Consider the following 17729-nt stretch of genomic DNA (forward strand, 5'->3'; position numbering starts at 1 on the left):
GACATCTCCCTATGGAAAATACCACAACCAAATTGACCATTTAGCAATAAATTTAAAAACCCACTAATGGATGTCAGATCTTGAAAGGGAGATGATAAAGGAAGCTACCACAAACTAGCTGTCTCAACCAGGGTTGGGGTCAATTCATTTTTATCATTTCAAATCAATTCCAATTCAATGAAAATTGTGAATTTATCAAATCCAATTCAATAACAAATAATTTTCAAAAATAAATGTTCAATTCCAATTCAATTCAAATCATGAGGTTTCAATTCCAACTCAATTACAATTCATTATATGATTGATATTTGATCTGAGGGGCGAAACTTAAATTTTACTTACCTAAGGTAAGCTACTCAAATCTGTATCAAGAAAAAATTATACAACTTTCTAGTAAACATAAAGCTCACATTTGCAATTAACAAAAAATTAAATTATCAAAATTTTGCCTTAGAACACCTAGAACAAGGTTACCCCATATTATATGTACACCTATCTTATCAACTCAGGCAATCGAAACTGTGACTGTGGTTTAAAAAATGCTACAAAATCACATTATACAACTTTGTATTAAACATAAAATTCACATTTTTTACAACCAAAAACTTGGAATCTTGTAATAAACTAAATTCATTTTTTCATAAACAAAAACATTGACAAATATAATAATTTGTGTCAGTTTGCCTGAATGAGATGGTGTGTAACTGCCCTGGTCCAGCTTATGCTAATATGAATATGATTGTCAAACACCAGAGTTACTAACTGTAAATTTTTCATGGCGCTAGAATCAACCTCAAAATGCACTAGTTATACAATAAAAGCTAATAAAAGGCATTCAGTCATAACTGAGTCATTATCTATCCTTATTGCAACAAGTCTTGATAACTCGAGACCAAATTTCTTAAAGGATTTCTTCAAAGCATTACAAATACCATTGGCATCACAGTCATCCAATTCTACTCAGTCCAAGAATGTGAAAATTATTTTTCTACTCGTGCACAGAATACTATGAAAGTGCCATATTTCCCTCTCTCTCTGACATCATCATTTATTTTCCCAAACGGAAGAGTAGTTTGTTGCCGAGTGGGAAATGACTCTTCAGCTTTCTTGTTTTATGTATTTTATATATTTATGTCTCTCAATGTCACTTAATTTGGCAGACAATACACAATAGTGAACTTGTACAAATCCCTCCACCAAACACGATTTCAATTTCCTTTTTTTTTTTTATGACTTTTACCATTCTATACTTCTCTTTAAAATAAAATTGTTCAAAAGCACAAATTTTTGCGCTAAATAAATAAGAAATGAGCTAAAAGAAGCACTAAAACGCCAAACAAAATAATTTTGCACTAAATGAGATAAAAAGGCGCTAAATCTAGCGTGAAAAGTGCCAAATTGGCAATCCTGCCAAACACCATAGTAGCTGGCAGACAGGATAGGGCACGGAAGTCAGGACAGACTAGATCTGCACAGTGTGTACAGGACCAGTACGGGTATGACTCAGGATGGTACAAGTATGACTCAGAACAGCAGAGTTGGAAAACTCAACCAATTTTAATAATAGAATAGCCTTTGTTTTGATAATAGCCTATAATTTCTATGTTCTGTTCTTTATAGCCTAATTCTATCTCTATAAAGATAGGTACATATCTATTCATAACACGTTCAAGATTGACGAGTCTAATTCCTGTCAGTTTACCTGAATGAAATGGTGTGTAACAGGTCCAGGTTATGATTATAGGAATATGGTTGCCAAACACCATAGTAGCTGACAAGATAGGGAAGTAAGGCAGGACCAGACTTGACCTGTACTGTGGGTAAAGGACTGGTATGGGTATGACTCAAAACAATCAAAGTTGGAAAACTGGAAAATTTTTATAATTGCCCATAATTCATATGTTCTGTTCTTTATAGCCTAATATTATCTCTATAAAGATATCTACTCATAACATGTCATGTTCAAGAATCTGAGGTTTAATTCCTGTTATTTAGCCTTCATGAAATTGTGTGTAAAGGTCCAGCTTATAACACACAAGATATGTTTAATTCTCAGCATTTTAGCATCAATTTATATCAATTCATCATAATTTTTCAGCATCAATTCCAATTAATTTGGTATTAATTCCAAATCAATTCTAATTAATTTGATATCAATTCCAAATCAGTTCCAATTTTTTCAACATTTATTTTTTAAAATTCCAATTCAACTCCAATTCACACAATTTTAGCATCAATTCCAAATCAATAGATAATTGACCCCAACCTTGGTCTCAACACTTACATGTTGAAGACCAGGAAAGCTAATATAAATCTACCTCCCAGATATGACATTGAAAAGCTAGGACAACAAAGTAGTGAAAAGGATGATGATGTTATAGATTGCAGGAACAGATTTACAGTCTTAAGAGATGCTACCTGATGAAGTAGAGATGGATGTGAATATTCATTGTAAAAAAGTTGGGTATTTCTATGAAAGCATTCCACATCGTTCGTCCCAGCGAATATGAAACCCACCACGAATTGGGGCATCAAATGTATTTCGCAGTATTTAGTACAAGCACCTGGGGGGTTAATTACAGTCGTCCAAATAAATATTACTTAACCCTTAAACGCCGAAGTGGTAAAAATAAAAAACTCCCCCAAATGCCGGAGCCGGTTTTGAGTGAGCGCGGAAGCGGAAAAAATAATTTTTTCAAAAAATCATAGTGCGCTTAGTTTTGAAGATTAAGAGTTCATTTTTGGCTTCTTTTTTGTCATTGCCTGAAGTTTAGTATGCAATCATCAGAAATGAAAAATAATATCATTATCATATGTAAATAATGCGATATATGGTAGCAAAAAAAAAAAAATTCATACATAATTGTATATAAAATCACGCTGTGCAAAAAACGGTAAAAGCTAACGAGTTTCTTTTATTTTCGTTGTATTGTACACTAAATTGCAATCATTGTAATATATTGTAAAACAATAAAAGCAACACCGGAAAACTATTATAACAAAATGATGTACGAATTCGTAACGCGCGGACGTAAAAAAATGTTTTTTTCAAAAATTCACCGTAAATCTAAATATTGTTCTAGAGACTTCCAATTTGTTTCAAAATGAATACAAATGATTGAATATTATGATACTGTAAGAGTTGTAGCTTACAATTGCGTTTTTCGACCATTTCGGTAGAGTCAAAGTTGACTGAACGTGGTTTTTTTTCTATTTATCGTGATTTATATGCAAATATTTCGAAAATGAGAAAAGCTACAACCTTCAAATATTTTTCCTTTTATTTTACATGAAATTGCGCACATTTTCATATATAAAACTCTATGAAATGCCTAATATGAAATGGAGCAAATTTTCCGAGAATTCAACGTACGCAATTCGGAGATTTATGGCGAAGAATCCGCGCACGGAGGGAAGGAAAGTTTTTTTCATAAATTCACCATAAATCTAAATATTGTGCTAGAGACTTCCAATTTGTTGCAAAATGATGGTAAATGATTGAATATTACTAAAATATAAGAGTTTTAGCTTACAATTGCGTTTTTCGACCCTTTCGGTAGAGTCAAAGTTGACCGAACATGGTTTTTTTTCTATTTATCGTGATTTATATGCAAATATTTAAAAAATGAGAGAAGCTACAACCTTCAATTTTTTTTAGTTGTATTCTACATGAAATTGTGCACATTTTCATATATAAAACTTTATGTAACGGATAATTTAAAATGGTGCAAACATTACCACAATCGCACGTATGATTTTTTCGAAAGAGTTACCGCGCGGACGTAAGGAAAATGTTATTTTTTTCATAAATTCACCATAAATCGAAATATTGTGCTAGAGACTTCCAATTTGTTACAAAATGAAGGTAAATGATTAAATATTACTAAAATATAAGAGTTTTAGCTTACAATTGCGTTTTTCGACCATTTTGGTAGAGTCAAAGTGGACCAAAGGTTGAAAATTTGTCACTTATCATTTTTTATATGAAAATATTTCAAAACTGATAAAAGCTACAACCATGGGTTGTTTTTAGTTGTATTGTGCATGAAATTGCGCATATTTCCATATATAAAACTTTATGTAACGGCTAATTTTAAAATGGTGCAAACATTACCACAATCGCATCTATGATTTTTTTCGGAAGAGTTACCGCGCGGACGTAAGGAAAAAGTTTTTTCATAAATTCACCATAAATCGAAATATTGTGCTAGAGACTTCCAATTTGTTGCAAAATTAAGGTAAATAGTTGAATATTACTACAATATAAGCGTTTTAGCTTACAATTGCGTTTTTCGACCATTTCGGTAGAGTCAAAGTTGACCAAAGGTTGAAATTTTGGCACTTATCGTTATTTATATGGAAATATTTCAAAACTGATAAAAGTTACAATCATGAGTATTTTTTTTGTTGTATTCTAAATGAAATTTTGCACATTTTCATATATAATACTTCATGTAACGGATAATTTAAAACGGTACAAAAATTATGTCAAAGTGACGAAATAATTTTTGAGATGTGTCACTGATACGTTTTAGTGCGATAAGAAAGAAATTCGTGCTTGCGCACCTGCGTAACGATTGTAAACAAAACAACGCCTTGATCCGTGAACTCCCAGCATCCCCCAAGGCGCGTGATTCAAAAGTTTTCGGCTGGTAGGCCTATAAGTATTTTTCCGCGAATTTTTAAAAAAACTTTTTTGAGCCGACGTATGGTACGTCCATTCGGAAATCGGGGGAGATTTTGACTCGACGTTTAATACGTCCATTCGGCGTTTAAGGGTTAAAATTCTTGTTCAGGAGGTAAAACTGCATAGAAAAACCGCAACTGCCATAGTCTAGGCCGCCGCAAAATAGTAATATAGATCTGCCAAGAGTTGAAGAAATCTTACAGGAATCTTTCAGAAAGGGTGTAGGATGCAACGATCAAATTTTTATTCTACGACATATGGTAGCTCAATAGTGTAATGAACTAAATTCACCTCTTGTCTTTGCTTTGTGGATTTTGAGAAAGTATTTGATAGTATAGGGTAAACAACCGCAGTCGATTCATCGTCATCGCGTGGCTTGGCCTTATTCACTCGATATTTAATTGGTGAAACAGGAATACAATTACATCTTTAAGCATACCATTCAAAAGATAAATCCGCACACACTTGTACCGACAGACTCTGGGGCACTTTCATCACAACAATCGGAACACGGTCCCTTACCATAACGTTTTTAAGTAAACAACTGTTTTGGTAGAAGACGACGACAAAGCGTGCACTAGATCATTTTTTAAATAAATAGTAAAACATCAATATTTTACATATTTATGATGATTAATTTAAAAATATTCGTTATTGAAAAAGTAACTCTATTCTGACTCAAATTTAACCCTTAAACACCGAATGGACGTATTAAACGTCAAGTCAAAATGTCTCCCGTATGCCGAATTGACGTACCATACGTCGACTCAATTTTTTTTTTTTAATTCGCGGAAAAATACTTGCAGGCCTACCAGCTGAAAACTTTTGAATCACGCGCCTTGGGGGATGCTGGGAGTTCACGGATCGAGGTGGTGTTTTGTTTACAATTGTTACGCAGGCACGCAAGCACAAATTTCTTTCTTGCTGCACTAAAAAGTATCTGTGACACATCTTGGAAATTATTTCGTCACTGACATAATTTTTGTGCCATTTTAAATTAGCCGTTACATGGAGTATTATATATGAAAATGTGTGCGTTTTTATGTAAAATACAACAAAAAAATACTCATGATTGTAGCTTTTATCAGTTTTGAGATATTTTTATATAAATAACGATAAGTGCCAAAATTTCAACCTTCGGTCAACTTTGACTCTACCGAAGTGGTCAAAAAACGCAATTGTAAGCTAAAACTCTTATATTTTAGTAATATTCAATCATTTACCTTAATTTTGCAACAAATTGAAAGTCTCTAGCACAATATTTCGATTTATGGTGAATTTATGAAAAAACTTTTTCCTAATGTCCGCGCGGTAACTTCCGAAAAAAATCATACATGCGATTGTGGTAGTGTTTGCACCATTTTAAAATTAGCCGTTACATAAAGTTTTATATATGGAAATGTGCGCAATTTCATGCACAATACAACTAAAAACAACCCATGGTTGTAGCTTTAATCAATTTTGAAATATTTTCATATAAAAAATGATAAGTGACAAATTTTCAACCTTTGGTCAAATTTGACTACCGAAATGGTCGAAAAACGCAATTGTAAGCTAAAATGCTTATATTCTAGTAATATTCAAGCATTTACCTTCATTTTGCAACAAATTGGAAGTCTCTAGCACAATATTTTGATTTATGGTGAATTTATGAAAAAAATAACATTTTCTTTACGTCCGCACGGTAACTCTTCCGAAAAAATCATACGTGCGATTGTGGTAATGTTTGCACCATTTTAAATTATCCGTTACATAAAGTTTTATATATGAAAATGTGCGCAATTTCATGTAGAATACAACTAAAAATAATTGAAGGTTGTAGCTTTTCTCATTTTTGAAATATTTGCATATAAATCACGATAAATAGAAAAATAAACCACGTTCGGTCAACTTTGACTCTACCGAAAGGGTCGAAAAACGCAATTGTAAGCTAAAACTCTTACAGTCTAGTAATATTCAGTCATTTATCTTCATCTTGAAACAAATTCGAAGTCTCTAGCACAATATTTAGATTTATGGTGAATTTAAAAAAAAAAAAACTTTCCTTCCCTCCGCGTGTGGATTCTACGCCACAAATCTCCGAAATGCGTACGTCCCATTCTCGGAATATTTGCTCCGTTTCATATTAGGCATTTCATAGAGTTTTATATATGAAAATGTGCGCAATTTCATGTAGAATAAAACAAAAAAATATTTGAAGGTTGTAGCTTTTCTTATTTCTGAAATAATTGCATATAAAAAATATATATATAAAAAAATCGACATTCGGTCAACTTTAACTCGTCAGATATGGTCGAAAACTGCATTTGTAAGCTAATACTCTTACAGTATAGTAATATTCAATCATTTGTCTTCATTTTGAAAGAAATTGGAAGTCTCTAGGACAATATTTAGATTTATGGTGAATTTTTGAAAAAAATATTTGTTTACGTCCTCGCATTACGAATTCATGCATTATTTTGTGATAATATTTACTCTGTGTTGCTTTTATCATTTTACAATGTGTTATATACCAAAATGATCGCAATTTAGTGTACATTACAACGAAAAAAAAGTAACTTGTTACCTTTAACCGTTTTGCGCACAGCGCGATTTGAATACAATTATATATGAAATTTCGTTTTTGCACTATCATATATCGCATTATTTATATATGATAATGATAATTTTTTTCATTTTTGATGGTTGCATACTAAACTTCAGCCAATGATAAAAAAAGGAGCCAAAAATTAACTCTTAATCTTGAAAACTAAGCGCGGTGATTTTTTGAAAAAAATATTTTTTCCGCTTCCGCGCTCACTCTGAAACACCTCCAGCACACGGGAGACATTTTTTTTTTACCGCTTCGGCATTTAAGGGTTAAGTAATTATTTTTCGGAATTAGAAGGTTCTTTTAAGTCCTGTATTAAGACATCACGACATCTTGACATTTGTACCTATTGTAAATAATTGCTATACTCAACTTTCTTACAGAACAGTTCACCAGTTATTCATGCAGATTATCAGCTATTCATGTAATTGTTATAATCGTAATGTGCATATATATCTTTATTATTTACTTTTTGGATATATGAAGATGTTTTACTGCCAGATTACCGCCGTAGTGTGACGCAATCACTTTCGGTCCCCGGGCCTCTGTCTGTTTTCGCACCATAAGAAATTAATGGGGCCGAATTTGCAATGACCAGAAATTCGTTAAAATAGGAGAAAATTGCATTGAGGGGCATATGTTTTGATTGAGAAAAATACAAATTTTATACGGGTATCGTGAAATAACCTAATCGTTAAAAAAGAATAAAAAAACGGGCACTTTGTTCCTTGTACCAAGAGACAAAAACTCCATTATCCAGAAATGGATACAAACACGCGTAAAAAGCTCCACCTACCCTCTCCCCCCCTACACCGCCACCCCTGTCCTTCCTTCCTTTGCCTTCCTTTCTCTCTCTCTCTCTCTCTCTCTCTCTCTCTCTCTCTCTCTCTCTCTCTCTCTCTCTGTTGCCAATTGGTACCCTCCAAACTGGGTATAAGACTTACACAAAACGTGGAAATTGGTGAAATCAGCCTATGTATTGAAAGTATATATACAAAAATAATAAAGCAATTTTATCGTTATTGCATTACTATGACAACTAGAATTCAAGGAAACAGTTCATAATAATGCATCGGCGTATGTGTGAAGCTCCACTAATGTGGCAACGATGATTTTGCCATTCTTAGCATGCTAACATTAAAGGTTACATTTATTTCTGGCTTACAGTTATTTAAAAAAATCAAAATACTAATACGTATAGACTTTAATCAATGAAAAGTGCTAGCAAAAAAAAAGCAAAAAAAAAATATAAAATCCACTTATCCGTAGTCTGTTCCTCTATGGTTTTTGGCAGCCAGATGTACAACAAGGTTAGAAACATTGGATTGTATCTACTTTAGAAATATCTGTAATTTTTCGGGGTGGTAAACTTGGTTGCAAAAAAAAAAAAAAAAAAAAAAAAAAAAAAAAAAAAAATAATAATATACATGAATTAAATTAACATTTTTAAACAACAAAGTAAAGTTGAACTAAATCACGAGTAAAGTAAACAATTTAGGGAATAAAACTTTGCAGTGTCGTCATCTGCTGTTCGTAACTGTGTTTGTGGTGCGCACGCTTAGGGACCAGGAACAGCAACTTGTTTAAAGTGCAATGTGGAGTGAATTGAGACCAAAATGTGTATAGCCTAATGACAATCAAATAAGCACTGTGGAGTTTCAGTTGTGATGGCAGTAAGGATAAAAACCACCGATTACAAGGTAAAAATGAATTCAGTTCAAACCATGACCCCGGGAATAACAAGTTTCATACTTTCACTAATATAGGGTGAAACATCACAGCAGGCCAAGCAGGCCACCTACAATCAACACCTAGCCACCCTCCGAAAAAGTACATTATAACGCGTCCTGACACCCGAGATGGGCATCAGTCGCGACTTGTTGTTGGTGAGAAACGGAGCTAAAGACCTCTACTCTTCTTTCGAAGTAAGTATTTTCTCCAAAGTTAGAAATTAAGGCCAAATTTTAAGATTTAAACAGAGGGTACTGAAAATGGCGCCCACGGCAGTGGAAATCTCACCAAAACGCTTTAGAAATTTTTACTTACAACTAAAATGTTTCGAAGATTGACGCCATCTCGATGTTTACGGAGTCGCTTGTGTCAACAAACTTTCCATTTCCTGTGATAAATCCGCACACCACTTGTACCCACAGACGCTGGAGCACTTTTATCACAACAATCGAACACGATTCTCACCAAACAAACAAGCCAGGAGTAAACAGCTTTTTGGTAGAAGATACGAGAAGCGTGCTCTTAGCTAATTTTTTAAATAAGTAGTAGAACATCAATATTTTACATATTTATGATGATTAATTTGAAAATATTCGTTATTGAAAAAGTAACTCGACTCTGACTCAAATTTAAGTAATTATTTTTCTGAATTAGAACGTCCTTTTAAGTTCTGTATTATGACGTCACGACATCTTGACTTTCGTACCTATTGTAAATAATTGCTATACTCAACTGTCATTGCAGAACAGTTTACCAGTTATTCATGCAGATTGTTATCAGCTATACATGTAATTGTTATAATCGTAATGCGCATATATATCTTTATTATTTACTTTTTGGTATATATGAAGATGTTTTACTGCTGGATTATCGCCGTAGTGTGACGCAATCGTTTTCGGTCCATGGGCCTCTGTCTGTTTTCGCACCATAAGAATTATGGGGCCGAATTTGCAATGACCAGAAAGTCGTTAAAGAGGAAAGTTAGCATTGAGGGGCATATGTTTTGACTGAGAAAAATACAAATTTATTCAATAGCTAGCTTGTAAAAAATACTTGGTTATAAAAACTTGATTGACAACTAAGCAGCATGTCTACTATGGGTTTCAGAGACAGTGCAAGCACGTTTTTGGGCAATACCTATTTCTGTAACGAACACTCTTAACAGAACGAGATTTTGCTATAGTGCATTACACCCAGTGCCGTAATTTATAAGGGCTATCGTGAATCACAATCGTAAAGAATAACGACACTTGTCCTTGTACCAAGAGACAAAAACTCCATTATGCAGAAATGGATACGAACACGCGTATAAAGCACCTACCCTCTCCCCAATGGCCCCCCCCCCACCTCCATCCCATTTTCTTCTTCTTGTTCCTCCACCTTCCTTTCTCTCTCTCTCTTCCTTCTCTCTCTCGTCTCTCTCTCTCTCTCTCTGCTCTCTCTCTCTCTCTCTCTCTGTTGCCATTCGGTATGTGTTGACCTCCAAACTGGGTTTAAGACTACACACAAAACGTTGAAATTGGTGAAATTAGGCTATGTATTGGAAGTATATATACATAAATATTAAAGCAATTTTATCATTATTGCATTACTATGACAACTAGAATTCATGGAAACAGTTTATAACCTGTTAAGCGTCACCCAAGTAATAATACGTTTACCGCGATCTACTCGGTAGCGCCTTCAAAGGGATATTACGTTCAAGACTTTAACTGTGCTTGTCAAGCCGTCAGCCCCGTAATAATAGTTTACTCGTATAGAAAGTGTAGGAACATCATTTGGTAACACTCTCAGCACATGGGAAACTTATTTCCAGCCTAGCAACTCTTTCCTGGTGGTCGCTTATGCTAGAAACTGCCTGTCCCTGTTGTTTTCTTTCAATACGCTTCGGGCGTTTATCGAGACAAATTGGATTTCGCGTCTTTCACAATGAATGTCCCAAAGAGGAGGCATATTTCTTCAGGTGAGATCAATCAAATACTAGATGAGGAGTGTGATATTGATAAAACCTAGTTTGATGATGAGAGCTCTAGTTCTGAATCCTCCAGTGATGATACAACTTTTCTTCCAATTGCGGGAGTGAAGATGACTTTTCTTTGCCGAGTGACTGGACTCCGAGAGAGAGAGAGAGAGAGAGAGAGAGAGAGAGAGAGAGAGAGAGAGAGAGAGAGAGAATTTCCTACAGTTAATTACAGTATGAATAACAAGCATAAAAATCAATATTAACTTTGAAAAACTATCATCAGTGCTATGATCGCTGATTACAAAAAAAGCGTGACGGTATGTTAGCAGCGAGCTCATCAGGGGCGGACGCTTAACAGGATAATAATGGAACGGCGTATGTGTGAAGCCTCCACTAATGTGGCAACGATGATTTTGCCATTCTTAGCATGCAAACATTAAAGCATGCAAACATTAAAGTTACATTTATTTCTGGCATACGATTATTAAAGAAATTCAAAATACTAATAAAGACTGAAATCAATGAAAAGTGCTAGCAAAAACAAAAAAGCAAAAAAAAAAAAAAAACGTAGTCGTTCCTCTGCACTTTTCCGTATTCGTTCCTCTATGGTTTTCGGCAGCCAGATGTACGAAAACGTTAGAAACATTTGATTTATCTACTTTAGAAATATCTGTAATTTTTTTTCGGGTAATTTGGTTGCAAAAAGGGATAATATACATGAATTAAATCAAAATTTTTAAATAACAAAGTAAATTTAAACTAAATAACGAGTAAAGTAAACAGGTTTAGGGAATAAAACTTTGCAGTTTCGTCGTCTGTCGTCGTCTGCTGTTCGAAATTGTGTTATCGGCACGCGCGCTTAGAAACCAGAACAGCAACGTGTTTAAAGTGCAATGGAGTGAACTGAGACCAAAATGTGTATAATAACAATCAAATAAGCACTGTGGAGTTTCAGTTGTGATGGCAGTAAGGATAAAAACCGCCGATTACAAGGTAAGAATAAATTCAGTTCCAACCATAACCCCGGGAATAACAAGTTTCATACTTTCACTAATATAGGCAACAAAATGTTGTTTTATTGTGCTGATTACAACTGCAATCTTGAGTAAGATCAATAAACGTTACATACATACGCTAACATTGTTCAAATGAGTGCTGGGAAGGCTGGGGAAAGATGGTGGCCGTCACTGATGAGAACCGTCCATGCAAAACGTAGCCGCCATATTGGATTTCAAAACTGCCTTGAAAACATATTTTTACGAAGAGCTCACATGCTTATTTTAGTTCGTATGGGGCTTTCATTATCACAATATGTTTGACGAAACTTCAGTCTTTTAAATGGTATGCTTAGAGTTGCAATTGTATTCATGTTTCACCAATTAAATATCGAGTGAATAAGACCCGTCTACCGTGATGAGGGTTGGCCTGTCGTGATGTTTCACCCTAGGCAACAAAATGTTGTTTTATTGTGCTGATTACAACTGCAATCTTGAGTAAGATCAATAAACGTTACATATATACGCTAACATTGTTCAAATGAGTGCTGGGAAGGCTGGGAAAGATGGTGTCCATCCATGACCAGACCCTTCCATCCACACGGTAGCCGCCATATTGGATTTCAAAACTGCCTTGAAAACATATTTTATGAAGAGCGTCACATGCTTATTTTAGTTCGTATGGGGCTTTCATATATCACATTATGTTGACGAAACTTCAATCTTTTCAATGGTATGCTTAGAGTTGGGTTAATCTTAATAAGAGCTCCGGCCGATTTTTTGTATAAATGTGTTTATACCTTGAAAGAAGATACCAAGTATGTTCTAAGGAAGAAGGAAATTAGTGGCGGAAAGTCCTATCGGTGTAGAAAACACAACTTAAATATTTGTACCTACAGAAAAAACAGAGTCCTTCATGTTGTTGTCTTTCTCGTATCACCTATGTTAATGAGCTCCTGTTCGTTCGTTTGTGTGCTGCGCAGTCTCAAATTGTCATGGGGAAACCACACCTTCCGAATGACGTCACGAAAAACACTCCACCCAAAAAGTGACATCATTATAGACAATATCCAATCGTAAATAAGCACGTTTCAGTTTTCTCTGAAACAAAAGAAAGCTCAGTGTTTTCAGCCAATGACAATATTTAATGTTACCAAGTGGTTAATTTTTTCAGCAAATAAACTTATTTTCCCAATTAAGCGTACTTGCACTGAGCCGCCATGGCCGAATTAGCAGGACCGTGTACAAGCTCCGATTTTGTTGCCCAGGAAAGTTTCCCCACAGTGTGTGAAAATTGCTACGTGAATTATAGAGATTTCACAAACTATTATTATGGGCAAATAGAAAGGCTCGTAACTTTTTTCCCAAAATCACGGATTAATCAAGAGTGAACACATTTGCCCGACGTGTAAGGAAAAGTGCCGTCTAGACTTGAACAAAAAAGCCTTTCGGTGTGATAAAACCTATGTAGTGTCAAAAAAAAAGAGAAAAAAAGTGTAATTTTTTTGTCTCAATATTTAAAAACACATGGTTCTCAAAGTCTCACGTAGATATTGAAACTAATCTAACATTTTGCTTTATTTTCGTATCAGATTGGTTTTCTTATAAGTTTGCTAATTTTGAGGTTCATCTCAGCGATCCCACCATCAATGATTGGGCTTCATTTTGTAGGGAAGTACAGTAATACTTTGGGTTACGAACCGATTAGTATACAAATTTTTTACCTTACGAAGTGACGCCCTCATTCTGGAATACGAATTTCTCTTGGAATACGAATGCGCGAATTTCCATCATGGGAGGCCGCCTGATTTGTTTACATCGGATGAGCGTGGGATCTGCGAATGCATTTTTTCGGCCAAAATTAACAACGAGGGTCACGTGACTTCCTCCTACGCATCCCTTGACCCTTTTTAAACCATAACTCTTTCAATATCTCGCTGGCGGTAAGATTGAACGCATCTGTCCGTGATACGCTCTCAAATTTGCTTAGTGATTTGCGCACGTGTTGTGTTTCCGTGATAGTGCTTATACATTACTATTACCCAAATACTAAAGACAATGGCTCCCAAGATGACGAAGGCAAGCAGCAAGAAGGAAAGCATAAGAAAGAAGGAGATGATTACAGTCGAAATGAAGAAGGAAATTATCCAAATGCATGATAAAGGCGATTTGTGCGTGAAAGACATTGCAGCATTCTTCAAGCGGTCGCAATCAACGATCTGCACTATTTTGAAGAAAAATGAAGAAATTAAAGCCAGTAAAAGCATCAAAAGGTGTCACAGTATTGACGAAACAACGGCCTTATATTCTCGACGATGTAGAAAATTTGCTCATAGAAAAAATATTTTTTGCAAAAAGTTGTGAAAGACAACATAGTGTTGCGTAAGCGTAAAATTAGTGATCGTAGTGAACGGTGCTCTCTAGAGAAAGAACCAGAAAGTCTTCCAGAAGTGTTCACGGAGGGAGATTTCCCCCCCAAGCCCAATAACCCTCTCCTCCTCACCCTTCCCCTCCTCCCGTCTCCGTCAAGCCAGCAGCCACACTCGCCAAAGGTAAAGTTCAGGTTTTACTGTGTATGCATATTAAATCTAGTGTTTATATTTAATTTCATTCTTCAATTTTATAATTTTATGTAATTCCTACACGAATTTTCAACCTTAGTGAACAAAAATAAATGGAAAAATATGAATTGAAATGGTTATTCATGGTCGGATGGAACGCATTATTTGCTTTTTATAACATTCTTATGGGAAATCCATTTGGGTTACGAATTTTTTAGGTTACGAAGCAGGTTCTGGAACGGATTAAATTCGTAACCCAAGGTATTACTGTAATAGTAAATTGGGTATTTAGGCGGTCTCATAAAATTGGAGGGGAGGGTAAAATAGTGGAAATTGACGAATCAAAATTTGGGAAGAGGAAGTATAATGTGGGCAGAATTATAGAGGGTCAGTGGGTATTTGGGGGAATTTGTAGGGAAACTAGGGAGTTCTTTATGGTCCTGTTGAACAACGAAACACTGAGGTTTTGCTTGCTGTCATTAAACAGTACATCGAACCAGGAACAACAATAATTTCCGATTGCTGGAAAGCATACGATTGCTTCGCAAAAACCAGGGCTACAAAAACATTTACAGGTCAATCCACAAGTGGTCCCCCCCCCCCCCCAATTTTGTTGATCACAAACTCGTGCCCATACCAATACGATAGAGAGACGGTGGAGAGATGTCAAGAATTTAGTCCCAAAATATGGCCGCCGTAAAAAACATTTTGTTGGATATTTAGCCGTTGCATATTTCAAATTGCACATTCAAGACCCCTTACGAAGGTTTCACGCCTTTGTGAAAGCTGCTGCTGAAGTCTATCCTCCACTGTAAGGTAAGCTATTTCCTGTATATATTTTGATTATCGTGTGAAATATGCTGCAGTATTGTCTCTCAGTTAGCCTAATCGCTGCTCAAATTTTTCGGAATTGTCATGAAGTGTGCAGGGAAGGTAGTGGCCTTAAGGGGGGGTCGCATGGGGGGGCGAAGCCCCCCGCTAGGCCTAGTAGGGGTACGGCGCTCTAGGTTAGGTTAGGTGGTTTGTTTGGTTAGCTAGTGCCCTGGAAATCACTTTTCTCCTGCTCCCCCCCACCCAAAAACCCCGGTTCCCACTGGGGTTCCCCAAGATTGTTTGATGGGAACAAGGGTGTAATTGCTTGATGCCACCAATATTAATGATCAGTTTAAGCATAATCAATAAAAAATACATCGGAAAAATATATATTCTAATGCAAACAAGAGACGGAGCTCTCCTTTAGATTTACCTAGAGTTGTACCTAATTGTATTCTTGTTTCACCAATTAAATATCGAGTGAATGAGACCCGTCCAGCGTGATGAGGGTTGGTAGTCAGTGTTTTTTTACTCTACTTTGAAAGAAGAGTAGAGGTCTTGAGCTTCTGTTATCACCACCAACAACTCATGACTGATGACCATCTCCGGTGTCAGAATGTGTTAATGTACTTTTTCGGAGGGTGGCCAAAACCGCGGTAGTCAGCGAGTTGGCCAGTCCAATCGGTTGTTTACCTTATGTCACCGCTTGGTTGTTTACCCTAATTGAATGTTGGTGGCAGGCTTTACCTGGCCATGGGCATCACACTCCCCTAGACACCCTATGAAAGCTGTGACCCTTACGTCTGCATAGGCTATAGTAGTACCCAGTTATTTTTATTCAAAACCAAATCATGGTGTGTTTGTTCATCCACATCAGGCCAACAAAAACTGGCACTTGGCTAGCCTAGCAAGTAGTAACTTTTCAAGACTCAAGAGTGGCTTCCAGTTACATTCTGGGGCCTTGGGCCTTTGCATTAAGGTCTCAGGACGTCACCAAGACCAGGCTAAAGTGAGGCTACGAGCCTGACCCCGTCTGGGGAAAGAGAAGGTTAGCCCACCTAGTCCGGAATGACTGTCACCGACTCATGACGACCCACAAAATCCCTTTCCTTCCACAGCGAAAAACAGGAACCACAATAGGTATATTTCCACATAGAACTTCCACGTACACAAAAAATGCCATGAACATACGGTTTCTACTTACCTTGGTAGTAAACCCCAAGAAGGAAATTCACCCAACGGCTCTGTAGTCGACGCCATCTTTGTTGTTGTTCTTATTTTCCCAGCAGACGAAAGATTGTTTCCGAAAAAGACACTGATTCTATGAAAACAACTTCTTTGTAAGATCCTGAGGCCTTCCTTCACGGGAGACCTCATAACAGGTCTTAGAAAACCACTATTGATAAACAATGGCACAGAGTTACCTTAGACTAAGTTTATACATCTACTGTGGTAATACTATATTTGGAAAAACCCATAAATTATTTGTATTCGGCATTGAAAGTGCCTAAATTCATAAACAGCATATCCGAACTAAAAGTCGTGCAATTAATACATACACGAATTATTTATTTTAATAAGAATGACAATTGATATCTGAATTGCATGCATAACGTGCCTAAAACATTTTTGTGGTAATATAATTATGATTAAAGTCAGAGAGTCCAGATAGATGATGAAATACAGCTACGTTCAGTACGCAAATTTATACCACTTACTTAGGCAGTCAAAATTATATTAGCTACCATAGTTTGCAGTAATGTTCATAGTTTTATAAATTTTAATCTAGATATAAGTAACAATTTCAATAGTTTTAAAAAATTCACATTCGTGAATGAAGCATGAGCCTCTTCGCAAATGTTCGTGGTGAACGCAAAATCTGGTTTCAAGAAGTCTTTATGTTTACTTCAGATGAACACGCTGTGTGTTCAAGGTGTATTGAAATTTTTTCATGCAATCCATGTATGTCTACTTTGTTGAGATGACGAAAGTATCAGTTTAATCATTAAATTATACATTGGAACCTGGTGAAAGAAACAACCCGACAAGGAGGCTCTGTATTTGGACTGTTCAATCTTTTGTAAACAGGATTATATAAAAAGTCAGTGCGTGAACATTTACAAATTCTACAAAAAGTGGGTCTCCCAATTGGCAAGAACTAGTTACATCTTGTGAGAGAGCAATGTAACCTTCGACTTTATAAGGGGGTCAAAAGACTCAGAAGTCAAAAGAGAATTTAACGTTAACCTTAACTTTTAACTTCAAATATATGAAAAACCGCGAACGGAAAATTCCCAGTTGGAAAATTTCCAGCAGAAAGACTGCCAGGAGGAAAATTGAGTGGGTAAAACTCCCATTCAGAAAACTGCCACCGAGGAATATTGCCATT

General features: G+C 35.8%; 1 protein-coding gene across 2 annotated transcripts in view; it reads right to left on the bottom strand.

The window, feature by feature from the left end:
• LOC135216974 (tripeptidyl-peptidase 2-like) overlaps positions 1-16801 on the bottom strand; it is a 280577-nt gene extending 263776 nt beyond the window's left edge. For both annotated transcript variants that reach the window (XM_064252520.1, XM_064252513.1), the window contains exon 1: positions 16545-16801. In XM_064252520.1, coding sequence (XP_064108590.1) covers positions 16545-16717 — 173 coding nt within the window. In that variant the 5' untranslated portion in view covers positions 16718-16801. The remainder of the gene's footprint in view (positions 1-16544) is intronic.
• Between the last annotated feature and the right edge of the window lie 928 nt (positions 16802-17729).

This window comes from Macrobrachium nipponense, chromosome 19 (assembly GCF_015104395.2).
Source record: "Macrobrachium nipponense isolate FS-2020 chromosome 19, ASM1510439v2, whole genome shotgun sequence".
In the NCBI taxonomy this organism is placed as follows: domain Eukaryota; kingdom Metazoa; phylum Arthropoda; class Malacostraca; order Decapoda; family Palaemonidae; genus Macrobrachium; species Macrobrachium nipponense.